Here is a 21,097-nt window from a genome sequence, read left to right as displayed (position 1 = left end):
TCGGTGCTGCTGGCGTGTATGATGTTCAGATCAAGTGGCCTGTCTGTGCCTTTGACTCTGTGTGTGTGTGCCTGTGTGGGTGTGTGTGTGCAGTTAGGCAGTGCAGCTGCTACGGCCGAGTGTGCTATTCTGCGCCTGGCGTCTTTGCCTTTTTGCTGCGTCTGTAAAAGTTACTGATTGTTGTGAGCCCTGTACTCGTTGCTCTCATAATGACATTGATTTGGCCGTTGTGGTGTCTGTATGTGATGCAGCATCCTGTTTTACTGTGATAGTGGTGCATCATTGATGGTTTCACTAACCGTGCATGCATGTCTTTGCAGTTCTTCTCTCTCATAGGAGTTGTGTTTTGTCTTTCACCCAATTTAGGTTAGAGTCGCTGTAAATATGGTGTGGTTGTCAAATGACAGCAGCCAGTGGAGCTCTAAAGTGTCATAGTGAGGTTATTGGGTAAGATACTGTTTCACATATCAGCTCGGTTGCTACAATCTTTAAAAAAAATAATAATAATGTTACAAACTTAGTGAGGTTTACTCAGGTTTGCCTCTCTGCATTTTGACCACCTGCCTGGTTTGTAACTGTGGTGACTGAATCTCATCAAGTTTGGGATCAGATACTTGAAATCAACTTTCTGCTGTCATAAGTTCACCGTCGCTTCTACTGTACATGTGTGTAAATATATTATAAATTAGTGTGTCACAGCACTTGTTACACGAGGACGTAACAATATAACATTGTGCTGACCGGCTCCTGCATTAACTGCAAAATCTCGCATGTAATTCTACTCGGTAACTTTCGCAAAGAAGCCATCTTCCCTCTTCTAACCAGCCCTTTCTGACTCTACTGGAGTCTGTGTAATCCTGGATACCCTTCCCAGCTCTCGGGTGTGATGGTGACTGTCTCTCTCCTGATAACTTTGAATTGGTTTCCCTCCAGCGCTGGCACTCTCCAGGCCTTGCCCCCCACCCCTCCGCCTTTCCCTTCCCCTCATAGCCAGATGAACGGCCTTGCTGCTTTATTAATCCCCTTCTCCTCACCACGCACACAGATGAATTTTAATCAGCTTTCTTAACCTCTTCATATGCTGCAGGATTTCTATACAAACGTTCAGACACGTGAGGTGCACTCAAAAAAAGAAGAAGAAGAAGAAGGAAAAAATACAGGCACACACAAATAGACACACACATTCTGGGGGCGGCTCCTCTATCACCTTCTTTCACAATTGGTTTCAGCTGAAGAAGTCCTTGAGGCCTGCAAGTGTGTGTGTGTGTGTGTGTGTGTGTGTGTGTGTGTGTGTGTGTGTGTGTGTGTGCCCGTGTGTATGTTTGTGTGTGTTCTGGTGTGTGTGTGATGTTTTACTTAAAATGGAGCAGAATAGACACACAGTGCAGCTCTCACTCACTCTAATAAAATCATCTCAGGCTACATTAATCCCTCCTGAAGGCCACTGTCAAAATAACAAACAGCTGGGATTCTTTAAAGAGAGCTATCTGTCTCGGACAGGTGAGAGACGTGTGTGTGCCCGTGTGCCCGATCCAGGTATTAGTCATGTTGTGGGGACCTAAATCTGTTTGCTCTGCCATGATAGGCCAAGTGTCTTACTGACGGGGACAAAAAACATGATATTTTCAACACAGCAGGTTAAGGTTTGGGTAAGTGTAGTAAAATGAAAGCAAGTCGACAGCAAGTCCTCTGAAGTCACAGATATAAAACTGTATGTGTGGATGTGAATGCTCATTTATGTAAGTGCGCCTCTTGTGTGACAAGAGAGCTCTTTCCCGACCTCTGTGTTTATGGGCTCGATGTGTACTGGTGCGCTACAATCTCTTTACCTCCTCTCTCTTGTTTCGGGCAGATCCCTTTGGCTGGGGTCAGCCTCCTCGCCTGATCCTCCTCCCCTCCTGGGGTCACCTGGACGCCCACTTCCACCGGAACAGCCCCTCTTCCCAGCTCCAGTGACCTGGCCCTCGGAGAGATGGGAAGGCCCATAACCCCGCCAGCTGCCCCAGGTTTGGAGAAGGACCCCAGTCCGCCAATGGGCCCCCGGCACAGACGGCGCTTGTGCTCGATGAAAACCAGGATATCACCCAGAGGGAAGTTAGTCTGGCACTGGCCGCAGGTCAAGAGGTCATGCTCTCCAGATGCTCTCCTCCGAGGGCTCGGGGTGGACAGCTCAGGAGATGGAGATCCTGCCCCTGAGTCATGATTGGCCTCTGCTGCCGAAATAAGAAGGGGAAGGTAAAAGATGTCAGTCAGTGATGTTATTTTAAGAAAGATAGGAGTAAGATAGTTAGAGCCAAATATAGAGAGGTAAAGGGAAAAAAAACACCCAGCGAGGTTAGTTATCCCTGAAACCATTACCTGATGAAAGCCATCTCTTCCTACCACACAAGATGATCATTACAGTCACAACTGTGTGTCACTTTCATGGCATGAAACAACGCCGCTGTTAAGTTGCTTCGCCTAGGCAAACACCTGCACTGCTTATCCGTGAGAGATCTGCGTGGGCTGCACCCAACACATAAACTCCACGTGTATGTGTGTCTGTGTGCATATCAGCCTGTGTGATTGTGTGTGTGGCCAGGAAGCTATTCATCTCACAGTGCAGGCTTGGTTTCCGGTGAGGGCCTTTTGCTGCACTAAGCTGTCATAGCTAGACGGCTCCCTACACCACGGGAGCCCCAGCTTGTGCAGAACAAAGTGTAGAGTAACGTAGGCCACATCCACCACCCTGTGTGTGTGCGCGTGTGAGTGTTCGTGTTTGTGTGCATCCTAGAATAAGACAGCGAGAAGAAAAATTAAAAGGAGAGCGAAGAGGAAAAAAAGTGTCTAAGTGCGTGTGTGTACATGAATGGATCAGGTGAGTTTGAACAGTGTATTCTCCACAGACAGAAAATCTATAAAGCCAAACCCGGGGTCCCGTTAAGAGAGTAAATCTCATTCTTTACAGATCTGACACGGTCATTAATAACATTTACACATTCTTCCCTCTGTTCCTCCCCGATGGCGCAGACTCTGTCCCTCAGCTTAACGTAAATCCCTCATGGACAACCTCCATTGTTTTTTACATTTTAAAACACTACCCTGATGCACCAGTATGGAAATGTGTCCTCTTCTAAAGAGCCCCGAGGAAACCTGAAGCTCCAGAGACTGAAGGCGTGTCTGAGTGAGCGGGTACCCAGGGAGAGGTGTTGATGCCTGGGAGAGAAGCATAGCAGCACTTGCCTGTCTGCTGCGTCTCCACTTCTAGCGCCCGTATCTCCCCCCCTACCCACACCCCTCCCCCTACACCCCTTCTTCTTTGCCTCCTTTTCTCTTTTCCTGACACCCTAATAATTGCAAAGATTAGACAAAGAGGGTGTGTGCTCTCGCTCTCTTCTTCTTTTTTCTTTTTTTTGTTCTGCTGTATTTATCAGACCAAAGATCCTAAACCTTCTTATCAGCCATCTCACACTGTCAGGGAAGCATTGCATCGCTGTCATAATGCTTAAACTCGGGCAGGATTGGGGATGAATACTAACGCATCCCTTTTTTCACCAAATTATCATTATTATTATTATTATTTATCATTTTCAAATATTTCTTTGTAACTATGATCCCCCCACCACCACCACCACCACCACCCCCTTTACCAAATCACCCATCCGCCCACGTATACACTCATACACACTTTCCAGTCCTCTCATTCCACCCTGGAGTGATGATCCGATGCCAAATATCTTTTCTCTAAATGGCGATGGCTTCCTGGATGCCCGCCAAATAATTTCCATCTCATAATCTTTTGGCGGCAAAGAAGGAACACAGCCGCATATTTACCTACAGTTCACAGCTTGTGACCATGATTCGCTCGCGCAGGCAATGTAACTCTGCATGTATGTGCAATGCATACAAGTAGGACAGTGCAGGAGATCTTTCTGCTAACGTTATTTTTTTAATTTTTTTTTTTACTTTGGGAAAAAAAAAACAAAAGAGAAAAGAAAGAAGACAGGTGGCATGAGGCACGGATCCTCGTGTGAGAAATGCGAAAATGAAAAGAAAAAAAAAGACAACTACAAGTCAGCGAGCTGACAGACACCTGGGCATTTGAACTCGACTCTCTCTCCCTGTGAGAGACAGAGACAAATAGTGAAAAGGCCTGTTTGTTAGCCTATGGTTGAGTAACACGGCCTGAGGCTGAAAGCAGTAAATTAGCAGGAGTTGGCACCGTGACTGTGAATATCTGGAATATCAGTCGGACATCTTCTGAAAACCGCACCCCTCTCTGAAACCCGCGCACTCATCTGTCCCGAGGCTCACCTGTGTGAGAAAAACATGTGTGCAAGAAGGAACCAAACGTGGAATGCTTGCGGGGCGGGAGGGTGGTACAAAAAAATAAAAAATCTTGGACACGAGCACGGCAAAATGGAAACGTGAAAGAATAACAGACTAATGTAGCCGATCACGGTGACAGACAGTGTCTAATTCCTCAGTATAAACTCCTATGTGAGAGGAACAAGCTTGATAGGTAAAGGAGCATAGCTGACACGCTGTCAAACATGCCATCGTTGGAGAAGGCGTGATGATGGCAATGAAACCGGGCTGTCTGACATGATAGCACACATACTTTATTTCTGTCTCTTCTTCTTCTTCTGTGTTTCTCACATACACACACATATAAACTTGGAGTTATATTCACCCTATGACAGTCCTGCTACTCTGCCTTATCGAGTGTGAGTTAACTGAGGCAGCCTTAGAGCACCCCCTATCAGTTTGATGAGGAGAGAGTCAGTCATTCACTCCACTATTACTACTGCTGCTGCTGCTGCTGCTGCTGCACACAGCCACTGCACAATATGTACCAGATGGGAGCTCAAGACAATGGGCCTCTTTCACCAAAATTTCCATCTTTGTAGAAGGTCAAAAAAAGCTGTTCAAAGGCCTGGCCAGAAAACACTTAATAAAAAAATATTTTTGGGATTTTTCAGATACTTTTAAGTGCAAATGCTGAAATTGATCCCGTGTAGTTTGGCTATGCTCGAGCGGTGATTAAACTGGTAAAAAGTTAGCGGCTGGGTGAAACCAGCTAGGTGGGTGAAACCTGCCAGAGTGCATATAGGAGGACTCTGGCCTCCAGTCATGTCCTCAGACATTAATTGCACCTATAAGTCCTTCTAATCCTCAACTATTGTGTTTGTTCTTATATGTTCTTATACATGACGACTCTCTCGCAGTTTCACTGTGCCCGAGGTGAGGGCAAAAGCAAGGAAATTTGACATCACGGTAAAACAAGTTCTACTCTTCCCAACGGAATAAAGGGAGGAGAGGAGGGGGGGGGGGGGGGGGGGGGAGTCAATTTTTTTTGGATAAGACACAATTTTCTTTCTTCTTTTTTTTATTTGAATTTGACGAAATGCCCCGAAGAAGCAGTGTCAGAACAGAAAACCACGGAACTATTTTCCGCTGGTCTTACACAACACTTTAATACCAGCTGCGCGCTCTGTTCGGCAGTTGAAAGGCAGAGGAAGGCCATGGGCACTCGTATGACAGTCGGCCATAGCGTATGGGTTCAGACCTGTCTCCCTCTCTTTGTTTTCCCCCTTTCCATTTTGCTGAGCTGAGAACACATGCACACACACAGAAACCCCCAAAGGGGAAAGTTGGGAAAGATTCACGCTGTCGTTGAAAATAAATGACACCAGCAACAACGCAGATGGTTGCAATCAAAAATTCAAACGACAAGCGGCCTCGCTTAGCCTCTCCCCTTTTTTCTCAGCAGCGATTGCCAAGGAGAGCTGCAACAGTGTGCGTTGTGAAAGGCCAGGCCTGTGTGTTTCATTATCATATCACCATTTAATCTGTAGCAGCCCTATTTCTTATCATAAATCTTAGATTATCAGGCCTGAAAGTGAGCAAAATACGACTGCAGCTGACTGTGACTTGTCACTAAATCGCTATAAATGACTTGCAACCTCTGAGGCATGACATTTGGTGATATAAATCAAATTTGCCAAACAATTTTAGAGATATCATAATAATAATAATAAAAAAAAGCCGCTTTATAAGCATTGCAAAAGAGATTAAACGTGTTCGATAATATTGAAATATAGAAGGAAAATCGGCGAACAAACTGCAGCACTGCCTCGCAGTGAATCATAAATCGCTCAACAGTCATCTCCCCTGTGAGATTATCATCCGGTTACCACAATGTGTGTGCATATTTACTGTGGTGTAAGACTGCGTACGGTGGGTTTCTCCCCATCATTTGACAGCCATATGGTGTGCATAAAGAAGAAAACATTAACTGTTTCACAAGTAGCATGCCAATTCGGAGGGTAAACAGTTATCACGAGGCGTTTCCACGGCTGAATCCAGAGAAGAATTCACAGTAATAAATCTGATTCGAGATTGCAAATGCACCACTCTCTGAAGAAGGGGGGGGGCAAACCTGGGATGCTAAACGCCAGTCGTTCCACATTAATTTGACTAATTCATAAGGATATTTGTGTGACAGGTCTCTCTTTGTCACGGATGTGACTCCGAAGCTGAATCACCGAGCCTGAAAAAGCCTATAGGGATGATTTCCCTGTAAGGAAACCGAGAATGAACTATAAACTGCGCCGACTGAATCGGCCTGCTGCATTTGTCACAGTGAGAGCATAAACAGATACGTGCTGATGTATTCTGAGCGTGGTTCTTTCTGCAGTTGCACAGTATAGGCAGAGTCTACATAGAGTCAGCGTGTTCCTTCCTTGCTGCATACTTGCGCACTGAGTGCCTCGACTGCAGTTACAGTCGCTTGTTCACCCCTTTAGATGTCTGGCCTGGCAAGTACACAGGCTTCTGCTAAGCCTGTCCAGAAATATGCAGATATTCAGGTTCTGTTCATAAGTAGTGCATGACCTGTAGGCCTGCAGCTGGCACAAGGCTGTGTTCTGTTACAGTGAGCCATGACATGTGTTTTGATGAATGCTGGTGCCCTGCAGAAGCTAAATATCATTACTTTTATAAAGAGATACGCCGTGACTGGTCTCGACAGTCGATACAGAAAATGTGAAACCGTCGAGCTGCAAAGTGATATTAAAATCAAACTTTCTTTTTTCAGAAATGTACTTCTTTCTTCCCGTCTTTCTTTCTTTTTCTTTGGCAGTATCTCTGTACATGTGTTGACTTAATCAAATAACAAGTTGGCTTTCCTCCCACTGCCCCTCTTTGTCCTCCAGCCTGAGTTGTGGACACAGGTCCAAGTCCTCCCTCTTGAGCCTGAGCCTCTCAGGTCTTTGCCACTGCTGGAGTATTTTTTTTTAGTAGGTGACACTGAAAGAAGATGAGAGCCAGGCCCTCTCTCCACACATTTCCCCTCCTTTCCTCCACCCTGTACTCGACCACTCCTGTGTTATTAGGCTAAGCACCAAAACATTTGTCAGCATTTACAGATATTAAGTTGTTTTGTGACACTTGCAAGTTTTGTTTTTTGTTTTTAAAGACCAGGCCAGAGATGATTAAAAAGATTTCTAAATCCAGTCATTTAAAGCTTCAGGCAAGAGCAAATGAGTCCTGGGGACATTTCAGCGCAGCTTGAGAGCTTGGACAGAGAAATTAAGAAAATGAAAGCTGATCTGTGACAGCTAATTATCAGCCTAATGACATTCAGCAGGTGCAGAAGCAGAAGCAAATATTATTTTAGCCTAATTTGTATGAGTTCACTAATAACAGAGGGATGTTATGTAAAAAAGAGAAAAAAAAAGCTGCAATTGTTAGACACACTTTATCCAGATTAAGTGTCAAACACACAAAAGCAGAGCCTGAGGTGCAAACAAAGTTTTGCAAATTTTTGTTTGTTTGTTTTTCGGTTCAGTCGAAAAAATGTACGACTGGGGCTGAAATCATCTCCACCTGAATTAATTATCAGACAGCCAGAGCGACAACAGAGAGAATCAGCCTTCACATCAGTAGCTGCACCATAGCCAAGCATCAGCTTAACGTGGTGCTGCACGTTATCACAAATAAAAATAATTCCATTAATTTAACAAAAAACCCACCGCTTATATCTGGATGTGTCTCTCAGATCGCTCTCTGTGTCTGAATTTGGCGAAACAATTTCAGCAACAACAAAAAGAAAAAAAACTTCAGAGGGGAAAGTCAATGAGAGAGTGCCAAAGTGAATAGTGATGAGTCTAAATGTTAAATGTGTCGGGTGGGACGGAATGCACCTAACCGTTTTCAACGCAAAACAGATTGGCCAAAGATTACATCATGAACTTCTGCAATGAATTACCCAGATTAGGCCTCTATGAAATTGGATTTAGGCACAGCAGAGCGCTGGGAGATGAAGGTTAGATTGATATAATTGATTTGAAATTGGATTATAAGACTTTTTAATCATATGCTCGCCTCCCTAAAAAAAAAAAAAAAAAGGAAAGAAAGAAAGAAAGAAAAAGGAAAAATCCTGCGCAGTTTTTTTTTGCCGCACTCGTGAAAAGAAGTTGTGACCCTACGGATCCTAAAATGTGGCCCACGTAATAATAAGATTAGCAAATATAGTACAAAAAAATAGTGATCTTCCCCGTGTGTGTGTGTGTGTGTGTGTGTGTTTATTTTCGTGCCCTGCTCCATTCTTAAATATTCTTCTTGTGGGCCGGTGTGTCGCAAAAAAACAAATCATTTTAAGTTTGATGCTTTGTGCCAAAATGTTAGAGTGTGTGACAAAAAGTGAGAGAGAAAGAGAAAGAGGCTATTTTTAAAAAAAAAAAAAAAAAAAGAAAGAAAAAAAACTTTAATCGTGCAAACTCACCCTCTGTGGAAATGTTTAACAAAGTATCCACGCGCAAATGTGACACATCCCGGGAGAAGAGAAAACGTAAAATTGAATATGAATTGTTAGAGTACAACCTCAGTGCACGTGTGTGTGTGTGTGTGTGTGTCTCTATGTGTGTGTGTGAGTGCTACTCACACACACAATCAAGCAGACACCCCAGTTGTAGCTGTCATAGGATCGTCCCTTGTAGTAAAATCCACTGAAGCCGAAAAAGGCGCATGTAAAAACGGTCTCACTTACACTGATACAAATGATAAAATAGTTTAGAAGCCATGCAGTCACTCGCATCGAGTCTAAAAGTTTAGTTTTAAATAAGCAGCTGCACGGTATACTATTTTTTATTGTTTGTGCATTAGTGATATCACATGATCTATTTATTTTTTCTTTTTCGGCGCATTTTTTGCAATCACTGAAACCAACGTGCTGTCTTCGTGTTTTACTAAAAAGAAAAGTGCGTTATTAATCATTTTTAGTTGTTTATTTATTTATATTGGCCCGAAAGTCCGAATCGGGCTAAATAATAATATTGACAAAATTGCAAAGCAGTAAATGTTACGATAAAGGAAGTGATGAGCGTGTAAAGATTTTAACCTCACCTTGTATTGTCTCCCTGTGCGTCAACGATAAGTGCTGCGGGTTCACCTGCTTGCGGCGGGACATTGCCCCGGCATCTACTCTGGCATCGCCCGGTGAACGGCACTTGGAGTCGGCTTGGACCGTGGTGTCGGTCCTCTCTGGATCACAGGTCCCCGACTTCCCGCTCCCTTTTGTATTCCCCTGCTGCTTTTCACAGTCTTTAGCTGGAACTCGTCTTTTTTTGTTTCTTTTTTTTTTTCTTTTGGAAAGATCACCAGTCGGACAGCAGCGCGATAAGGATGGAGGACCGCTCAGTCCACGGTGTCCTGCTGCGCCTCGGAGGAAGCAACACTTGGATTAAGGACGCCAAAAAAGTGTAGTTTTAGCAAGGAAGCGTCTGCAGACGACCGATGAGTTAATGAGTGCGCCGGTAAAGTGAGCTTTTGCAGATTAACCAAAAAGGACAAGAAAAGGGAAAAAAATCCTGGACTGTCCGCTTCTGCAGCGACCGCGGTGACAAATTAAGTAGCCTACGGAGCACTCCACCAGTGATGGATGTTGTCACCTATTTAACTCCTCTCCTTTTCTTTAATTTTAATGATATAATTATATCATCTGGGTTCAAATGGTGGCTCTTTAGTTTACGATTCCCTACAGTCCTTCCATCTCAGCAGTGGCGCGCTACAATGACCCTTTGGCACTGACTCCCCTCGCGCGTTTTGGCATCGGTGCGCAGAAACGGCAACTCTTGGCTCTCGTGGCAGTAGCCGCGTTGATTGAGAGAGGGAGAGAAAGCGACACAGAGAGAGAGAGAGAGCGCGCAGGCGGGCAGACGGACAAGAGACACCTCCCTCCCCTCCTTCCAACAAGCTCCAGTGTCTCCTATTGAGCCGTCTTTGCAGCTCACACGACGAAACATGCCCTGTTTGGGGCGACCCCGCATGTGTGTGTGTTTGTGTGTGTGGTTGGTGTTGCCTCATTCAAGTTTAAGTGCGTCCAAGACATCAGCCACTACAGAGGTGTGAACGGCAGACAACACAGAGACAATTTGCGGGGGGCAACCAGCAGTGGCTCCCCAGAGCTCCACCACCAGCAGTGGCTACTTCACAGACACGCTCATGTCTGGCTATTGGAAGCAGTGTCAAGTTAGCAGCCAAAATTCACCTTGACTTTCTTTTTTCTTTTTGGTAATTCTATCACAAATAGTATGAAGTAAATCAATCTGATCATTTCACCTTTTACCTATTTAGAACCACCACCACCTCATCATCATTGCTTACAGAAGCCTCACAGGCACGCCAGATGGAAATGATCTTAAAACAAGAACAGCAAACACCTCGATCAGGTCCAAGTCAAACTTGGATGAAGGGTCACCTTTAATTTAGACAATTAATCCTTTGTGTTGCTGTGCGTTTGTCGGCTGTGTAAACGGTGAAGCAATGCACAGGACGCATGGCACCATACATGTAGTATTTACTCACATTTGAGTCAGAGGGTGGAAAACCCATGCTGTAGCTTTGTTGTTGGGGATCATTTAAATATGTTGTGAGGCAACAGTACCCTCTGTTGGCACAGTCTGGAGAACCTGTTTAGGCGGTGATACCTTAATGCAGCATTACTAAACTCCATCCCTATTTTTAGAATGAAGCCTCCTTAATTTGCCATTTATACAGTTCAGCGTCTGAGAGAGAGTCATTGCACACGTACGGGTCTGCATTGAGATACAGGTTAGTACAGCTCTAATGCCACCACACCATACAGTCCAAAGTGGTGCCGTGCCGTAATTTGCTTGAAATACATTGTCGAATAAAAATAATAGCCTCACACGGCCGTTTAAAGTTGACACTGTTTCCTCGTAGATCAGCAGAGAAGTGTGCAGCCATAGCAATACATTTTACAGCCCGCCATTAATAAAACATGGTGGGCAATTTTAAGAGCATTAGAAGTTTGATTGCTTCGGGGCAGGCCTAGGGGACTTTCAGGACAGTAATTATTTATATAAATGAAATGTCATCTCAGCTCTGGCTCAAGTAGACGTAACCTCAGCAGACGCCACGTGGAAACACTACGGCACAACAGCTATCTTTCACAGATAGGCCAAGCATGTTGTCGAGCATATTGCTTTGACTGGAGCGCATAAATTCGATATGTGATATTACACGGAGTGTCTTCGACTCCGCGTCGGGCCAAGAGAGCAACAGCAGTCGCGGACATATTGAATGCTGAAGGAAAACATTATCCTGAGTTCACACACGCTCTCTCTCTCTCTAGCTCTCTCTCTGCGAGCAGCTCCTTGATCCTTACCCATGGGTTTCTCAATAATACATCAATGTCTCCATTATAGCTTGTAACTGCAGGCTCTGGGCAAAGGCAGTTTAAAGCTGGGTTGCATGGGGCCAACATACCACAAATACCCCACTTGTGGACACAGGAAAGGTTTTAAGTCCAAATGTTGCCTCTAAGGAGACATGCATCTCTCATGCTAAGTGCGGTCGCTCAAGAGGAGGTACCTGAACACACCATGGGGCAACATCCAAGCAAGATGTGAAAGTTTTGTCCAACTTACAAGGGGCCACGGTGCTGACATGCAATCGCTTTTTCCAGAATCTACTGACTTTAGAAAGATCTGCCTTGTTTGTAACTTACAGTTAAGCATTAAAATAATGAGCCCGATAACAAAGTTTTTTTTAAAATTAGGAGCTTCTGCATTTGCGTGGACACACGACTCACCCGGCTTTGACTCTGGGTCACCTCCATCATTGCATCCCTTACGTCTTCCATTTTTCATGTCCCTCCCATTTATTTACTCTCCAAAGAATACAACAAAGACATTAATATAGTCCTAAAATAGACTAATGTACACGACGGAAACTGCACTTTATACAGTTTTTAGGGTTAAGTGTGCAGACCTTTGGAGGCAGTCGCTTCAATGCGTTTAACCACAGCGTGACAGAGCTGACATAAACAATGAAAGGTCCACTCCAGGAGAGCTGGGGTAATATGAATATTGCTCTGGGATTTGCTTATAGTCGGCGCTTCATTATGCAATGTTTAATATTAATAAAGAAAGTATAAGTATATATTATTCATAAGCTGATTTACGGTGGCTGGTGTGTGTGTGTGTGTGTGTGTGTGTGTGGATTTGAGTGACAGATTGAGATGCTCCCTTGCTACAGGCAATACAACTAGACAAGGCTCTTACTTTTCTACAGGACACATCCTGACAATTTCTCCCACAGTTAAGAGGATTTGTCCGAGCAGGGGTGAATATATAATGCATGCAGATTCCGAATTTTAATTTGGACGGAGTAAATGATTCAATGCTGGCTTTTCTCAGAAGTGAGACTGGGCGGGAGGGGGATGCAGAGGGCACAAGATGTTACTTGCAAGCCCCGCTCTTATGCAGTGACATTTAAACAAGCACAGATGATGCTGCACCTTTCACATGTCAACAACAGGAGCCTAAAGGAAAATTACTTTTCTAATATTTTCATTTTCCTGCTTAAAATTCCTTTTTGGTTAATTTGATAGCAAGTTTCCATTACCAATAAACGCCACAAAAAACGTCTTTTTTTGGTCCTAATCAGTCCCTTTTCTCGCCTTCTCCTTTGCAGCAGGATGAGGTGGTAAACTTTCATAATCTGTCCTGTCTCACAACCTTCATGTTTGAACTCAGAAGCCATAGCGACAGATAATACATGATAATTATTTGCAGTTTGAATCTCATGTGCATATATTGTTTTGCGTATTAATTAATATCATCGTCATTCTGTGCATACAGCTCAAAACCAATATTTAAGGTAAATTTAAACGTGTACGTATTGTTTGATTAGATATAAATAACTCACGAGTAATATAGAAGATAACGCCGGCACTGAGGTAAAAGAATGAGTGATTTTCTTGTGTTTAATCAGTATAATAAACCAGTGATGTTTATTTTAGGGAGTCAGACAGAGTAGATTTGGACTCAGTGTTCTTTAGTATGTGCACTCTCAGGCAAACACCGGCAAAACTCATCTACTCTTAGATCCAGTTGTGCATCAGAAGTATGTTTGTAACACATACAGATGTATAAAAATCTATAGGTATCAAAGGACAAAGGAAAATCTGCTTCAGTTTATGTATGATACGTGTTTAACCTTGTCATTTTTTCTTTTTGATTAAATTTTTAACTTACCTGCAGATTCGCATTTATACTGGTCACAACTCATACTTGTTTGATTGGGTTCCTTATACATCCTGCTACTGCTACATCGAGTGATATTTCTTGTAAGGAGCATATTTCTATGTTTTGGGTGTTACCTGCTGCAGGACTCACTGCTGCAGGTGACTATTCAGCACAATGTAAATAATATTTGCTTGCATGCTTGTAATTTGCACATGTAAACTATTTGGTCAGTGCTAAGTCAATGCTGACCGCCAAAGTCCAAGAGAGATTCTGTGTCTCCCTCTAGTGGATATTATTGGGAATATCATCCTTTAGATTATTATCAAGAATATAAGAATTTAAAATGTTTTCAGGAAATTCGGGCTGTTTCCAGCAGCGCTAGATAGACTCAAAACACGAATGAAATTAATTTAGCAGTGGAAATGGAAAGAAAAATGTGACCCGAGAGCACGTGTACCTGAGTGCCTGCGTGATGACGTCATCCAATGGTCTGACGTACCGCAAAATGGTGGTGCCCTTGTTACAATGGGGTCTGTTGTTCACTTGTTAGCCAACTTATTGTGATCAACTGTGGATTATTGATACAACTGCCTGATTTAGGCGATTTATTCGGACGTCTACATGTTAAAGGTAAGAGTTGTGTCTCGTTGGAAGCGGCGGGGAGATGAAGAGGCTGAATTCTGAACTACTTGTGACATGTCGGAAGCTTCGGCGTTACACCGAGTGGAGCAAGTTTGCTAGCCGAGGTTTAGCTAGCCGAGGCTGGTGCAGAGTGGCCCTGTTGATGTGACAGCGTTGGTTGCCCTCAGCTTGAGTGTTTCATAGATGTTAGCCTGTCGGTGCGTTTAAGCCGCTTCGAGTGTGTGGCTCGTGTTACCCTAATCTCCGCCCCTAGCTGCTTTTTTTTAGTTTTACGAAGCTAAGTTACCATCACAGCTAACAGTGCCAGCAGTAGCGGGTTCGTTGCAAAGCATTATTCGCTGTGTCTAAATTCGACTGTTGATTCTGCTGTGCTGCTGTATGCACACTGGGAGCCGACATTCACAGATCCGTGAAAATTATAGAAATATATTATGTTGCTGTCTGAATCCATTTTAATCATCTATTTGTTTACAACGAGCCTGGACTTGGAGCTCAGTGTAGCTCAGAAATGTTTACTGCTCTTTAGCGTTTCACACCGTGGACTACAAGATAATTACACTTTTTATAAGCCTGAGTGTGTGTATAAAACGATGGCCTACACAGAATACACTGGTGGCCAGGTTATAGACAGATCCTTTTTAAGAAAGAGACAGGATTTGTGGTACTCTTTCCCTGAACGTAAATATTTACTCGTGTAAGCTATGCTATTTAATGCTTTGCTGCCCTTAGTGATGATCCTTTTTATTTTTATCTCAGCAGTCCAGCACAGCGGGTCCATCCACCGCCTCTCCTCAATCAATGAAGGAATCCAAGGAAAACTCGTCAATGACGGGCCAGGCAATCTTGGACCATATAAAACCATGCTGGTACTGGGACAAGAAGGATTTAGCCCACACGCCCTCTCAGTCTGAGGGTCTGGACCCTGGCACAGAGGCCCGGTATCGCAGAGAAGGGGCTCGCTTCATATTCGACGTGGGGACCCGACTTGGCTTGTATCCTTGATTTAGATGATAGATTCATTGCTACAGCTACAAGAGAAAGGGTCACAAGATTAATCAGTGCCGCATGCTTCAGTTTTATAGTTAAAGATTTAAAGATTTTAAAAAGCAATACATCTGAAAACGCCTTTTATGGCTGTCTTGTCCTTTCTCACAGAACCTACTTTGATGTGAATGTGAACATTTTTACAGGGTCTGTCTGATATACTTATATATAATGATGTTTGTGGAAGCATTATTAAAAAAAATTTTTTTTTTAATTTAAAGAGTCACATGTTAAAGCTGATATTTTGCAAATGACCGTTAATAGTCTTTGTGAGTCCTTGACCTGCATTCAGACACTATGACACACTGGCAACGGGCATCATATATTTCCACCGCTTCTACATGTTTCACTCCTTCAAGCAGTTTCCCAGATATGTAAGTAAATCTGATAGTGGTCTGTGTTTGTTTCACTCCTGGAAGCAGACCTGATGTTTGTAATGGTGTGATATGTGTCTCGACAGGTGACGGGAGCTTGTTGTCTTTTCTTGGCTGGTAAAGTAGAGGAAACCCCAAAGAAGTGCAAAGATATCATTAAAACTGCCCGTAGCCTCCTGAATGATGTGCAGTTTGCCCAGTTTGGAGATGATCCCAAGGTGCAGTTCCTTGTATTGACCTTTGTTTTGAGATGTTTTTCACTTGTGATAGCAGAAGCAGAATGGGTCTGTTTAAAAACAGGTAGTGTGTAGTGGTCACAGCGCTCACTGTGATACAGGCAGATGACAATAATAACAGCGTGACTAATGTCTGAATAAATGAGGTCCTGGTAAAACTGAAGTTTTCAATAACCTAAAAAGTTCCTTACTTATTTTTTTAGTGATCAGGGTTTTTATTTACCTTAGCTGCCTGTAAGTGAAGCAGGCTTGCATTACAAACAAACCTTTATTCCTCGCTTTTATTAGAATAACTGTCTGTGTTCACTTGCATACAAAGCTTTGCTCAAACACGCTTACATTTCTTTAGTTTTAAGCTGGTACATTAGGTGTGTAATACCACAGTGAGCCATGACTCATTCTTTAAACACATCGGCGAGGTCATCAGAGCGTCACTCAACACAGCTTTATGTGCCCTGACTCACAGAGACAGTAATCAAACCAGCAGCTCTCATGGGGTCAAAACCAAACAAGAACAAGCTGTAAATGCAGTGGAATATGATTATGTCATTATGCCGCTTCACGTCTTTGCTATTAAAAACAAAGAACTCCCTCTCAACATTCAAGATTTTCTTTTTCCTCTTACCAGTTGGCGAGCTAAAATATCTATTAGCATGACGTAGCCTCTGTTTCACTTAACTTGACCTTGAGTACTTTTGATAGAGCTGATAGATCTGTGACATCTGGACCTGGCTTATAACTTGTCACTTTGATAGACACATTTACAGCACTCACATGAAGCGGCACAAGCATCTTACCAACGGCTTCTTTGCTTTCCAAGTCGCTCTTTAGCTTATTTAGCATCATGCTAGAATTAACCAGTTTCTCCCAAAACATGATGCCCTGAGCCTGAGTGCTTTTCTCAGTTGAGCTGAAGCCTTTAGTCCAATAGCTTTAACTTATTGAGGGCTTTTACTGCCAATCATTTGCAGTCATACCAAATACCTCAGTGGTATTTGGATATCAGCCTTTTAGTTATAAGCCACTATCAGTGTCCTCGCTTTTCTCACCAGTCTTTAGTAGCTTAACTACTGTCATTAAGTCAGAATTGTACATCAGCTTCTTTCTTACTTAAGTGTTTTTAAATGAAAAGTTTAGCTGTTCGACTCTCATCTGGCTTATCGTTACTAATTGGAAGTAAAGGTAATGGAAACTTTTCTTGTTAAGCCACTAAAATTAGGATTTTTCCAAAAGACAATATTATTGTTACATTTTTTTAAAAGGAGAATTTTTGTCATTCATTGCCAAAACGAATGGCCACATCCAGAGAAAACGACCACACATGCAATCTAGTTGTGAGCTTTCATGTTTTTAACATGTGCAGTATTTCCAGCACCTACAGCGTTTTTAGAGACTGCCTCCACATTTACGAGCAGGGTGTTTTTTGGAAGAACGATACTCTGACAAATATTTTGATTTTGACACAGCAGTAAGCCTTTAATTAGCCTGCTTGTTTTAACAGGAAGAGGTGATGGTGTTGGAGAGAATTTTGCTCCAGACGATCAAGTTTGACCTGCAGGTGGAGCACCCCTACATGTTCCTGCTGCGCTATGTCAAGCAGCTCAAAGGTGAGATAGGATAAGTATGACATCAGCTCCACAGAGCGTGAGAAATGACGGTCCTGTGGGCAAACTCTGATCTGTTTCATGTTACAGGGGAGAAGAATAAAGTGTGCAAGGTGCTGCAAATGGCTTGGACCTTTGTCAACGACAGGTGAGGATTTTGTGCGTCAGGTTTTACAGCCTGGTTAGTTTTCATTTGTAAGGAATGCAAAGTTATATGGTGATGTCACAATAACCTGGTGCTTCAACGGGCAAAAACTCAAACCACCTCTCGTGTCGTTTGCAGCCTGTGCACCATGCTGTCTCTGCAGTGGGAGCCAGAGATCATCGCGGTCGCTGTCATGTACCTGGCTGGCCGCCTGTGCAAATTCGACATCCAGGAATGGACCAACAAGCAGTCTACACGCCGCTGGTGGGAGCAGTTTGTCCAGGATGTTCCAGTGGAGCTACTTGAAGGTACTCAGCATAAAGGCGTTCCACTTAAAGCCTCTTCCTTTGTATTTTTTTTTTGTCTTCACCAAAAAAACATGTCTTTGCCTTCTAGACATTTGCCACCAGATCCTGGACCTGTACTCTCAGGGAAACAAACCCATCCCTCAGCAGATGCAGGAGAAGGAGAGGGCACCTGCTACTCCAATCTCTGCTCCTCCAGCTCCACAGGGACAACCGCCAGCCGCTAACCCTCCTCCCCCACCACCAAAAAAGACTTCCCCTCAGGGTGGTAGCCCGTCACGCCAGCTTAAACGCTCACATGTAAGTATACACTCAACCTGTGCTGTACAACTGCTGTCAAACAACTGATGATATATGGCTCGTGTTTAACATGATTCATGCACGGGGCTCATATTTTATTTCCTCTTTGTTACAGACGTCCCCCAAAGATGAACCAAAGGCTCCAGGTAACATGTTTATTAATGATTAGGTAGATTTTAAAGCTGTTAAAATCTGATGAAATGAAACTGAAATGTCTCCAAGAAAGCAACAAATTAATGTCAACCAAGAGCAGTTTAGAGAAAGATGAAAGACGGCAGTTAGATTTTCCTGGCAGGGTTGAGGTTTTTATGATTATCCAGGAGCACAGAAGCATTTGCTTACGCAGTTACAGTTTTGTTTTGTTTTAAAAAGCTTCTATTTAATTCACAGAACAAGTTGGATCAAAGATTCCTCGACTGGAGAGCCCCATGCCTCCACTACCCACAACGCAGCCTCCCCCAGGTAAGCGTGACTCTGTAGCTTACGTCATCTGCATTCTTTACACTGTCCAAGAAGTTCAAACGATTTAGAGCTGGATCAAAATATCGTTACGTGCTGGCGTCCTCTTAATACTATGTTAGCATGCGCCACCACAGCAACCAATAATGAGCAGCCAGGACCCCCTGCCTGCAGCTCGAGCTTAGAAGCAGCCCACAGTCGTTAGTCCTTTCAGTCTGCTTACATAACCACATCTCGTCTGGACATTATTTCCCAAGACACGCATACCCCTAACCTATCCCAGACCAATCTGATTAGTGCTTGAGCCTCATAATGAGACCTCCTATGTGGCTAAGCCTGGTAGTTTTGGTCTGCCCGTGTGCTCACTGTCTGAGAATGGAGAGCTTCATTTTAGATCTTTGCAGTAGGGAAGCTGATTTTTATTAACAAGTCGTTTCTCTTTACTTTGTCCTTTCACTCCAGCTCCTCCCGCAGAAGCAGAACCAGGAAATGAAACAGCTCCTCCTCCCCCACAGGCTCCACCTCCACACCAGCCTCCTCCGCTGCCCCACCGCCCTCCTCCTCCACCACCTTCCAACTACTTGATGTCCACAACGAGCTCTTATATGTCCGGTGAAGGCTACCAGAGCCTACAGTCCATGATGAAGACTGAGGGTCCCTCCTACTCCATGCCGCCCAGCTACGCACCCCCAATGTATCACGTCTATCCACCACCTTCAGCACCTCCTCCTGGCCCACCGCCTCCTCCCTCCACATACCCACCACCCAGCTTGCCACCATCCTATCCACCACCGGTCTACAACAACTACCCCCCGCCACCGCCTCCACGCATGCCACCAGGCCACGTGCCTCCACCAGTGATGGCCCTTCCACCCACTGGGTACCCTCCTCCACCTCCAGTGCCTCCAGGACAGTCACAGGTGCCCTTGCCCCCTCCGCCTGGTATGCCTATGAACCGTGGCGCATGGATGAGATGAGAACGTGATAAGTCTGTGAACTGAGCTTGTGCAGAGCCACAACTGGGGCGAATAAAAACAACCAGGATCTTGTTATCTTGGAGCAAAACACGAAAAGCGGAGCTTCTTCATGACTTAGAACTTCTGATGGAGAGGTGCAGGGTTGTGAAAGAAAGCGTGTAGGTAAATGGACTTTAAAGATAAAGTGAGGTCTGGACAGTATTGTTATGGGAGGTGATAGGAAGGTTAACAAATTAGCAAATATGTACAGGATAGGTACTCACAGTGCCCAGTTCCAGGAGCTTATAAGAAACACTGTCCAGTCATTGTTTTTATTAGTTTTTTTCTGTTGTCATACATGCACTCTCACTAATTGTGGGTGGTGAAATGTTCCAGTTTCATTCAGCCTTTGAGTGGATCTAAGGTTGGGTCTTGTGTTCCTTCCTTTATTCTGTCACCTTTATTGGTTTTCCTGAATACACCTCCCTTCACTTTGTGTTCTCTTCTCCACATTCCCATTGTTTTGCTGAGAGCAGTGTAATAAAATCTTAAGGTGGTTGAATATGTTGTGGGACTGTCGTATTAAAAGACTTGAACAGACACATGCTGTATATTTTTTTGTGGTTTAAACAGCGCTTTTTGGTTTGTTTTTGTTTTTTACATTTTACTCTGATAATGCTGAGGTAGTGTTGCAAGACATTTCTGCTGCTTTTCCCCCCTCATGTCACCACCCATCTTCTCATCCGCTTCTGCACCCAGAGCAGTAAACATTAAAACAACTTTAAAAACTAAAAGGGTTTAATTTCCTCATTCACTGTCACTGGTCTAAGAAGCCCAATAAAGAAGAAAAGAAAAACTGACTTCAGCTGTTCTTTATCTGGGTTTTGCTTTGTTTCTATTTTTTTTAAAAATGGTACTTTTTATGGCCGTAAGTTAAAAAGAGTCAAAAGTTCACCAAAGAAGGCAGAGCAAAGTACTTCCTCTGGGTAAGGTACCTCTGAGTGGCTGTTCCTGCAGTGGGAACACACATGCAGAACACTTAATAGTTAAAAGGATGGAAAACTGCTTTTTGGAAGAGAGGAAGGTTACAGCCTGGGCAGGTCATCGGTAAACACAGTGACAACTTTCCTACATCCACACAAAAACAACTATAAAAATAAAAAATAGCATCTTTTGAGCGAATCTAAGTACTCTGAGAAAAGAGACACAGGAAGAACAAGCAAAACCTGGGTGTGAGGCCACAGTGCTAACCGCTGCACCACCAGCTTACTTTTAAGCACCTTTTATTTCCTTGCACTGCAGGAAACACACAGATCAACCACAACTAACACTGGACAGTTTGCAAGTGTAGATTTCAGTTTTTTTTGAGCACTTCTGTATAAAACTGCCTTAGACTACTCTGTGCTTTGGTTTAGGTGTAAGAAAAGTTCTCGTCACCTGCTCTTCATAGCTGAAAATGGGGTCTGTGTGAAGAGAGAAGGTGTTGCTTCTTAGATT

At 43.7% G+C, this 21,097-nt stretch overlaps 2 protein-coding genes across 5 annotated transcripts in view; one reads left to right on the top strand and one right to left on the bottom strand.

Moving 5' to 3' along the window:
• Positions 1-10,278, bottom strand: part of bcl11bb (BCL11 transcription factor B b) — a 36,282-nt gene extending 26,004 nt beyond the window's left edge. The window contains exons 1-2 of one of the 3 annotated variants that reach the window (XM_084953026.1): positions 9,388-10,278; positions 1,830-2,213 (exon numbers count right to left, since the gene is read on the bottom strand). In XM_084953026.1, coding sequence (XP_084809152.1) covers positions 1,830-2,213; positions 9,388-9,451 — 448 coding nt within the window. In that variant the 5' untranslated portion in view covers positions 9,452-10,278. The remainder of the gene's footprint in view (positions 1-1,829; positions 2,214-9,387) is intronic. The other 2 variants (XM_084953025.1, XM_084953024.1) reach the window with 2 other exon arrangements.
• Positions 10,279-14,031: 3,753 nt separating this feature from the next.
• On the top strand, positions 14,032-20,394 carry ccnk (cyclin K). 2 transcript variants are annotated; one of them, XM_084953960.1, is made up of 11 exons: positions 14,032-14,165; positions 14,937-15,169; positions 15,514-15,595; positions 15,682-15,813; positions 17,333-17,438; positions 17,526-17,583; positions 17,719-17,888; positions 17,977-18,185; positions 18,301-18,331; positions 18,576-18,647; positions 19,107-20,394. In XM_084953960.1, exons 1-11 carry the CDS (start codon positions 14,157-14,159, stop codon positions 19,619-19,621), a joined length of 1,617 nt encoding a protein of 538 aa, XP_084810086.1. In that variant the 5' UTR covers positions 14,032-14,156; the 3' UTR covers positions 19,622-20,394. The 2 variants fall into 2 exon arrangements, with proteins under 2 accessions (XP_084810086.1, XP_084810085.1); XM_084953959.1 differs by having other exon boundaries at positions 14,934-15,169.
• Positions 20,395-21,097: the final 703 nt, after the last annotated feature.

Source organism: Perissodus microlepis, chromosome 15, assembly GCF_051167445.1.
Source record: "Perissodus microlepis isolate ML-2025 ecotype Zambia chromosome 15, ASM5116744v1, whole genome shotgun sequence".
Classification (NCBI taxonomy): Eukaryota; Metazoa; Chordata; class Actinopteri; order Cichliformes; family Cichlidae; genus Perissodus; species Perissodus microlepis.
Note: the sequence above shows the minus strand (reverse complement) of the source record. Positions and strands in the feature narration are given on the sequence as shown.

Coding starts and splice junctions, on each gene's coding strand:
- ccnk (XM_084953959.1), top strand. Junction 18,332..18,575: donor AGATGAACCAAAGGCTCCAG/GTAACATGTTTA, acceptor TTTAATTCACAG/AACAAGTTGGATCAAAGATT. Junction 18,648..19,106: donor CACAACGCAGCCTCCCCCAG/GTAAGCGTGACT, acceptor CTTTCACTCCAG/CTCCTCCCGCAGAAGCAGAA.